General features: G+C 41.5%; 1 protein-coding gene across 1 annotated transcript; it reads left to right on the forward strand.

The window, feature by feature from the left end:
- The first annotated feature begins 3,637 nt into the window (after positions 1–3,637).
- CLEC14A (C-type lectin domain containing 14A) lies at positions 3,638–5,107 on the forward strand. Its single transcript, XM_028111197.2, has one exon. It carries the CDS (start codon positions 3,638–3,640, stop codon positions 5,105–5,107), a length of 1,470 nt encoding a protein of 489 aa, XP_027966998.1.
- The last annotated feature ends 4,399 nt before the right edge of the window (positions 5,108–9,506 follow it).

Consider the following 9,506-nt stretch of genomic DNA (forward strand, 5'->3'; position numbering starts at 1 on the left):
TTTATTTTTAATAATGGAATAGTTATCCACAAAGTCACTATCCAAAACAAAAGCTGAAACTCTAACAACAGCTCACATCAAATCCTGTTTCCCCAACCAGTCTATCACCCTCTTCTCTCCCACCCAAAATCTCATACTCATTGTTCCTTTTATCTCATTGTATTGTAACTATCTTTTTCCTAAAACATACACAAATATATATATTTAGTAGTTTTTTTTTAATTTACAAAAAGAATGTCAGACTTTGTATAATCTTTTGGAAATTTTGTCATTTAATATTGTATTGATAAGATTAATTCATATGGTTACTTGAAGCTATAGTTTATTCATTTCCATTACTATATATTCATTGAGTGCATGTGTCACGGTTTATTTATGTACCATCTGTTGCTGGACACTTGGATTCACTCTGTTTTTTGTTAATATGAACAGTGCTGCCATAAACATCCATTTACATACCTTCTCTTATACATGTGCAAGAGTTTCTGTTGAGAATATACCTGAGCACAGAAGTACTGGTGTATAGAAAATACAAGATTTTAAGAAAAAAATGTCAAGTTTTTCCAAAGTTGTTGCTCTCATCTGTAGCATATAAAAGGACCTGTGGACCCACACTAGATATTATCAAAATTTTAAATATATTTGGAATTCAGTGGAGGTAGAATGGTATTCTATTATGACCTTAATAAACATTATTTTAAAATAAAAACATTAGGGGTGCCTGGGTGGCTCAGTTGGTTAACTGTCTGCCATTGGCTCAGGTCATGATCCCAGGGTCCTGGGATGGAGCCCCTCACTGGGGTCCCTGCTCAGCAGAGAGCCTGCTTCTCCCTCTCCCTCGCTGCTCCCCCTGCTCATGCTCTCTCTCTCTGTCAAATAAATAAATAAATAATCTAAAATAAAAAACATTCCTTCATTTCTAGTTTTTTTAAGAATATTATACATTTTTAAAATGTGGTATTGGTATACAGATCAATACAAAGTAATTAATTACAAAATAACCTATGCTTACTTTGAGTTATTTATTTATTTTTTCAGGTAACTCTTCTCTCACATTACTGCAGTCGTGGCTGGGACTGTGATATGCAGTTATTTCTGCCACTGTGTTCTCTTCTAGTATCCCACCTCCTGAATGGCAGAATGCCAGGGAGTGAGATCATGTATTTGCTATAAGCTCTCCCGTCATTCATTCTTTCTTACTCTAGAAGCTTCACCTCATCCCAAGTGATTTAAAAAATATCTGAAAGATTTCCATTGCCTACTTAGGTTTATAAAAGGTTTTATTTTATTAAAATTTATAGTGCTACATGGACACATTTATGAACACATAGTCATTTGATTGCAAAGGTATATAGAGTTGGCCCACATGATTAAGTGTTTTTAAAATCCATTCAATTAGATTTCTAGATTTTCATGTTCCTTTCTCATAAGACACTTAGTTACTCAATTTAAATGCAAAGTCATGTTTTAGGTGACATGGCCATCTGAAATGAAGGACTAATTTGAATGTCTTTTAAATTGGAGAACAGCAAGGGTAGTAGAGAAATCCTGCTGCAGAACTCCGTAGTCAGCAAAAGCAAGGTAAGTGTGATGATGGTTCCTGTGTTTGCTATCATTTGTTAACATACATAGAATTTCCAAGAGGGAAAGAAGAATGAGAGTAGTGGTAAAAATGAGGTGGGGGCATAAAGATGAGATCCTGAGGCCTTCCTTCCAACCCCTTTTCACTCATCTGAACAGTCTAACCCAGCACAAGAAAGTGAGTTTAAAAGTGTGGTATGCATTAGTCATGGAATGGCAACTTTCATTCTGATTGTAGATATTTAAAAGCATCCTGCATGTTAAGTGGTCTTAGTTGAAACTGTTTGTACTTCTATTGCAATGTATTTGGTCACTGTGAGCCAAGATAGATAATGCATTTCCTAAAATGGTATAGAATTGCCTAAGTTGCTAACAAGAAAATCTTTCCATAGACAGTACAGTGTTTAAACTTGTCTTCCTTTACTCATCTTTAATTCCTCCCCATTTCCAATTGAGTTAATTGCTTATATTTTTAAGAAACTGGAACTCTGAAGAAATTGATTCACCCATCTTTTAAGTGACAGGGTATTTTTTTACAGTATATAATATGCATTATAATGTAATAAATAATTTAATTTAAGAATACTGAACTCTAGTGTTCCTTAAAAGGGACTTTTACAACTTCCTGATACAAATATTGGCCCTCAGTAACAGGAGAAAATGATATTAAAATAGTTCAAAGATAAAGTTACACACGGGGTAGTTGTTCTCAAACATTAATAAGGCCATGATCTCATTTTTTTTAAAGATTTTATTTATTTATTTGACAGAGAGAGACAGCGAGAGAGGGAACACAAGCAGGGGGAGTGGGAGAGGGAGAAGCAGGCTTCCCGCCAAGCAGGGAGCCCGTTGCAGGCTCGATCCCAGGACCATGGGATCATGACCTGAGCCAAAGGCAGACGCTTAACGACTGAGCCACCCAGGCGCCCCCAATCTCATTTTTATATAACATATAAGCTTGAAGAAGTTGTGAACCAATATCGTAGTAAGGAAACCTAACTACACAACAGTTAAGATCTATGGCCATTATTTTTCATTTAGGCCCAGAAGTACATTTCCTTTCCTGAATGAACCGATATGCCATTTCAAGGAGAAACAAATGGCAGCAAAAAATAAACTTCAAGGCAAGCTGTGACTGAAGATGCAGGATTACCCATTTAAGACACCCCAAAGGGGGAGGGGGGTGGGGGGTATTAAAGAGGGCACATTCTGCGTGGAGCACTGGGTGTTATGCACAAACAATGAATCATGGAACACTACATAAAAAACTAATGATGTAATGTATGGTGATTAACATAACAATAAAAATTATTAAAAAAAAAAAAAAAAGACACCCCAAAGGAACTCTAAATTCTTCCACTAGCGATTAGCCCACAGGAATCTCCTTTGGCAGAACAGAGAAGCAGAACCCGGGAGACTGGCGCTTTAATAGTGCTGCTTCTGGTGATGAAGGGAGATGCTTATATTTCTCCCGAGGTTCTTTCCCCCGCCCCAGTCTCCCGCCCGAGGAAGACTGGAGCGGTCTACACATTGTTGTGAAGCCAACTCGACTGCCCCGGGCGAAGCACAATGGGCGGGCGTGGGCTGTCAGCGAGTTCCTCGTTTCCAGTCCTTCCTATCAGTGTTCACCAAAGTGTTTTGGGATCTGAGCTCCTGAAACTTTCTAATGGGGGGTGGGGGGGGGGGGTGGAAATGATACGTTTCCTCCCAGTAGCGACTTTCTTTCTTTTTCTCCTGCTGTAAGCGGGGTGTTTGACCTGGTCGACTGTGTTCCCAGTGCCCTGGCGCCAGCTGTGTTCTTGACCCCAGAATAAATCAGGGCTGCACCGGGCCTGCCAGAGCTCCGGACACATTTCCTGTCCGGGCCTAAGGAAAGCTGTTTGCCGCCAGGACGGTGGTGGGGATTCTTGGCAGTTGAGGACTCTGGCGGGAGTGGGGCGGGGGAAGAGGGGGAGAGCCAGCTGTAGGGGGCGGTGACCGCGCTCTTGGGACAGCTCCGCGCCCTCGGGCGGGACAGATCCAAGTAGGGAACAGCTGTGGGAGCAGGGCCTCCAAGATGAGGCCGGCGCTCGCCCTGTGCCTCTTCTGGCAGGCTTTCTGGCCTCGGCCTGGCCGCGGCGAGCACCCCACCGCCGACCGCGCGGGCTGCTCGGCCTCTGGGGCCTGCTACAGCCTGCACCACGCTACCATCCAGAGGCTGGCGGCCGAGGAGGCCTGCAGTCTGCGCGGCGGGGCGCTCAGCACCGTGCGCGGGGGCGCCGAGCTCCGCGCGGTGCTTGCACTCCTGCGGGCAGGCCCGGGGCCCGGAGGGGGCTCCAAAGACCTTCTGTTCTGGGTGGCGCTGGAACGCGGGCGATCCCACTGCACCCTGGACAACGAGCCGTTACGGGGTTTCTCCTGGCTGTCCCCCGACGTCAGCGGGTCCGAAAGCGACACGCTGCAATGGGTGGAGGAACCCCAACGCTCCTGCACCTCTCGGAGTTGCGCGGGACTCCAGGCCACCCGGGGGGTCGAGCCCGCAGGCTGGAAGGAGATGCGTTGCCACTCGCGCGCCAATGGCTACCTGTGCAAATACCAGTTTGACGGCTTGTGCCCGGCGCCGCGCCCCGGGGCCGCCTCTAACTTGAGCTACCGCGCGCCCTTCCAGCTGTACAGCGCGGCGTTGGACTTCAGTCCCGCAGGGACCAAGGTGAGTGCGCTTTGCCCCGGGCAGCTCTCCATCACAGCCACCTGCATCGCAGACGAGGTCAGCGCGCGCTGGGACGGGATACCCTCCGGGGCCGAGCTCTGTCCCTGTCCCGGGAGGTACCTCCGTGCTGGCAAATGCGCGGAGCTCCCTAACTGCCTAGACGACTCAGGAGGCTTTGCCTGCGAGTGCGCCTCGGGCTTCGTGCTGGGGAAAGACGGACGTTCTTGTGTAACCAGTGGGGAAGGACAGCCGGCCCCTGAGGGGACCAAGGTGCCCACCAGGCCGGCCACTGCTGCCAGCCCGGTCCCGAAGAGAACGTGGTCACCCACCGTACATGAGAAGCCAGGAGAGGTACCGCATGTCCCTGGACAAGGCAGTTCAGCAACATCTATTCCCGAGATTCCTGAGTGGGGAGCACAGAGCACGATGTCTACCCTTCAGACGTCCCCTCAAGCCAATTCGAAGGCTGCCATCACCTCTTCAGGAAGCGTGATTCCCAAGTTTAATTCCACGTCTTCCTCTGCCATTCCCCAACCTTTCGACTCCTCCTCCACCGTGGTCTTCATACTTGTGAGCATAGCGGTCGTAGTGTTGATTATCTTGACCATGACAGTGCTGGGGCTTTTCAAACTCTGCTTCCACAAAAGCCCTTCCTCCCAGCCAAGAAAGGGGCCCTTGGCCCAGCCGGCCATGGAGAGTGATGCTGAAGCCGCTGTTCTGCGTTCCAATTCTGTACATTGCACAGACAGTGGGGTGAAGGTGGGGGACTGTGGTCTGCGGGACAGAGCAGAGGGCGCCTCGCTGACAGGGTCCTCTCTTGGCTCTGGTGACACATAGGGAAACGGGACAATGGGCACTTCTGAGCAGAGTTTTTCACTTTCAATGAAAAGGGAAAAGAAGAGGAATTTATTTATGGGACCATTCTTTATAGAAAATCCCCTTCCCCCAAATTCCCTCTCCTTCACTGAGAAGCCAAATCTGAACTGGACGTTCATTGCCTGAAGGTGGAAGAGGTCGAAGTGCCTTATGGTGGTACTGAGGGCTGGGATCCTACTGGGGAGAGGTGTTTACTTGTGCTGATTCTGGGGGACTTGGAGAAGTGGTTGAACTTCTAAGATATTGGAAGCAAATAGAAAACAATACAATTTAAAAAGAATAAACCAACATGGAAAGGAAACTGTCTATATTGTTCAGGTTGGACATACATTGGTTTGAAATTCCCAGGCAAAAAATAAAGGATTGTTGATAACCCACACTCAAATATCTTTGGTCTCCTGGAGGATTGATTATTTAGGAAAAACAGCTGAGGGGCATGCTGAGAAGAGCAACAACAGTTGCTGCTCTTAGATTGAAGGGGAAATTTTCAAGTCCTTGTAATGAGGAGTAGATCTTTAACAACTAGCAACTTTTTCCTTGGTTCTTTTATACTTTGCTTTCAAAGTCACTACTACTTATGTGCTCTGCTATAAATCCAAACTGTAGTGTTGCCAGCATAGCTGGCTCTGGAAGCAAATTATAGTTGACCACCAATTTAAGTGTTTACTGTGTGTCCTTGTTCAAGGAAACAAATGATTTGTGTTTTCCTTTTCCAGTGTTTGTGCTCTCCAGTGTAATGACCTTCCCAACCAAATAGCCCTCTCCTAAATATCAGAATGCTGATCCTCACTTCCAATTATGGTGATGTTAATTTCCAATTAAAACGTTAATGCTAAGTATTGATTTGAAATCTTCTGGGTGCATTAAAGCAAAAATGAGCTGGAATTCTTCCAAAGTTGCTAGGTTTTTATGCACTATTTAATCCATTAAAAAACTTCAATTCCAAACCATTTCCTTACCTCCCTTAAAGAAAGTGTGTGCAGTGACCATACATGCCTATCTTGGAATGTTTATAATTTAACAACAGGCATGGTAACAGCTCTCCATAAGAATTAACAGCATAGGAAATAAGTGGTAAATACAAATATTTATCATCTTGTTATGACTTGGGGCATTAGAAAGTAATCTAAATGAAGCATTCATCTAAAAAACAATTAAGATGTAATAATAATCACTATCTAGTAAGGTTGAGATCCCTAAAAAATTTCCCACTTCTATTAGTACGCTGAGACTTTAAAACTAAGTGTGTGGGGGTTGTTACATGAAGAGAGGAGAAACAAGCTTAGTAACCAGGAAGAATGAAAACAGGAAGTTTGCACTATATTTTCACAGGACCATTTTGATGTTCTTAAGTGTACAATATATAAAATACATATGGTATTGTAACATTAAAGGAATAAAGTAATAGGTAATTTTGCTTCATATACTAAATATATATAAAATAAAATCACAAATGAATTAGAATTAACATTTGAAGGAAATTTTAAACAATATCATTTCACAAGAAAACTAGAATCAGATAAGTAATGCCTTACTCAATGTCCCTAACTTGTCAGAGTGTGTCTCAGTTCACCTCAGTTGTGGTGTTTAATCCTTACTCTTTACTACATGACCTCTCTGTAAGAAGGTAACTATTTGAATAGAATATATGATCCTTTCTTTTGTAACTTGAAAAATAGGCCCTTCTATAAATGAACTGTCAATTATCTATATCTATAATTATAAATACATCTAAAGTTATCTATATCTGTGTGTGGATGTATCTGTGTGTACACATGCTTTGTCTTAAAGTAGATGGCCTTTGTATCATTGTTATAATACAATGCAGTAGGTATCATTAATTTATTATGCAACATGACCCTGGTGGCATTACAAATCTTGGGATCCAAATGCTCTATGTGAAAAACAAATAGGTTTGAGCTCAACTGCTCACCTATTACCTGCCATTCTTTCCCCTTGTAAGTAAGTCAGGAAAGAATTAGAGAAAACGATCTGTTTTCATACTTGATTTCCTGACAGATAGCAATTGCGGACCAAGCTTCATACAACTGTCTTAAATTTCTGGCTATGAAGTCTTCCATATAATCTTGAATCCATGGCAGAATCAGGCCAGCCAAGCTTGGTCTCTTGTGAGCTAAGGTTAGGGACTTTCCTACTTCTCTACTACCATTTTATTACTTCTCCAATCTCTTTGAAGTTCAATCCTTTCCTACTTAAAAACCCTCTGTCCCCATACTCATCTCATATAGCTACCTGTTTGGTCATCTCCTTCAAAGGAAGACTTGGTATTTAATTTACAGTCTTTCTCTTCAGCCTAAGTCCTGCCATTATTTTACACAATTTCAAAGCCCTCATGTATGACTCTTCCAATGCCTGTACATTTCAGTTCCTTGACTTCCTCACTTCCAATGACCTCCCCTTCATTTTAGTCATCCAATCCAGCAGCCACAACTTAGGCTTTCAGATGCTTCTGAAAGTGCTCTACATACAAAAATCACAAATTCATACATCCATATCTTTGCACATGTGTTGAGACCTGTTCTTCAGTGAGTTTTACCACTGATTAAAAGTAAACCATTATTGTTTGACCAGTAGTCTCATATAATTCTTTTTCATTTCCATAAGATTGGTAGTGATGTCTTCTCTTTGATTTCTAATTTTAGTAATTTGAGTATTTCCTCTTTGGGGATGGGATTAGTCTAACTAAAGGTCTGTCAATTTGGTTGATCTTTTCAAAGAACTAGCTTTTGGATTCATTGATTTTTCTCTATTGTGTTTCTTTGTTTTTTAGAAAAGATTTTATTTATTTATTTGACTGAGAGAGACACAGCGAGAGAGGGAACACAAGCAGAGGGAGTGGGAGAGGGAGAAGCATGCTTCCTGTGGAGCAGGGAGCCCAATGCGGGGCTTGATCCCAGGACCCGGGATCAATGACCTGAGCTGAAGGCAGATGCTGAACAACTGAGCCACCCAGGCACCCCTCTCTATTGTGTTTCTATTCTCTATTTCATTTATTTCTCATTTAATCTTTATTATTTCCATCCTTATCCTTGTTTTGGGTCTAGTATGTTCTTATTTTTCTAATTTTTTAGGGTGCTAAGTAGACTATTGATTTGAGATCTTCCTTTTTTTAATATAGGCTTTTACAGCTATAAATTTTCCTTTAAGCACTGCTTTAGTGGTATCTGGTAAGCTTGGGCAAGTTTTGTTTTCTTTTTCATTCATCTCAAAGTATTTTCTAATTTCCCTTGTGATTTTTCTCTTCAATGCATTGATTATTTAGGAGGGTATTGCTGAATTTCTATGTATTTGCAAACTTCCTTAAATTCCTTCTGTTCTTAATTTTTAATTTGATTCCATTTTGGTTAGAATACATACTTTGTGTGGTTAGAAAGCATACTTTATGTGGTTAGAAAGCATACTTTGTATGGTTTCAACACTTTTAAATTTACTGAGTCTTGTTTATGGTCTGTCCCAGAGCCTAGCTTATGGCTTATCCTGGAAAATGTTCCACAAGTACTCGAGAAGATAGTGTATTCTGCTGCTTGGGTAATGTAGTATAGGAGTCTGTTGTAAACAGCTTGCTTATACTGTCTTTCAAGTCCTTTATTTCAGTTTGATCTTTTTCTTTGTTGAGGGTTTCTGAAGTCTCTAACTTTTATTGTTTGATTATCTATTTCTAACTTCAGTTCTGCCAGTTATTTTTAAATGTATTTTGAGCTCTGTTATTAGGTGCTTATATGTTTATGGTAATATCTCCGGAAGTATGGGCTCTTTTTTCATAAAACGTCCCTCTTTATCTCTAGTAACATTGTTTGTTTTAAAGTCTATTTTGCATATTAGTTGAAGAAATTCAGTTGTCTTATGGTTGCTTTTTGCTTGTTATATCTTTTTACATCTTTTAGCTTTAAACCATTTATGCCTTTGAATCTAAAGTGTCTTTTGTAGACTGTATATGTTAGGACTGTTTTCTTTAATCCATTCTCCAATCTCTGCCTCCTGGATGGATGTTAAATACATCTGTGATTAATGTCATTACTGATAAGGTAGGATTTACATCTGCTGTTTTCTGTTTGCTCTCTACATGTCTTATCGCTCTTTTGTTCCTGTACTCTATTACTGTTTGGTTTTTTCTTTTTCTTTTTTTTTTTTTGGTATTGAATATTTTTTTGGAGTACCATTTTAATTCTCTTGCTGTTTTCTATACTTTCATAAAGATTTTTGCTAAGTGACTGGCATGGAGATTATAATTAACATCTTAATTTAAAGACTATACAATTAGGATTAATACCATCCAATTTCAATAGTATACAACAACTTTGCTCCAACATAGCTACATCCTTTTTTTAGGTCTGGGGTC

Source organism: Eumetopias jubatus, unplaced genomic scaffold (genome assembly GCF_037043125.1).
Source record: "Eumetopias jubatus isolate StellerSeaLion01/CBP00866 unplaced genomic scaffold, mEumJub1_p1.0 scaffold_7, whole genome shotgun sequence".
Lineage (NCBI taxonomy): Eukaryota > Metazoa > Chordata > Mammalia > Carnivora > Otariidae > Eumetopias > Eumetopias jubatus.

Excerpts from the sequence above, each read along its gene's own strand:
- CLEC14A (XM_028111197.2), top strand. The coding sequence starts at position 3,638 with ATGAGGCCGGCGCTCGCCCTGTGCCTCTTCTGGCAGGCTTTCTGGCCT.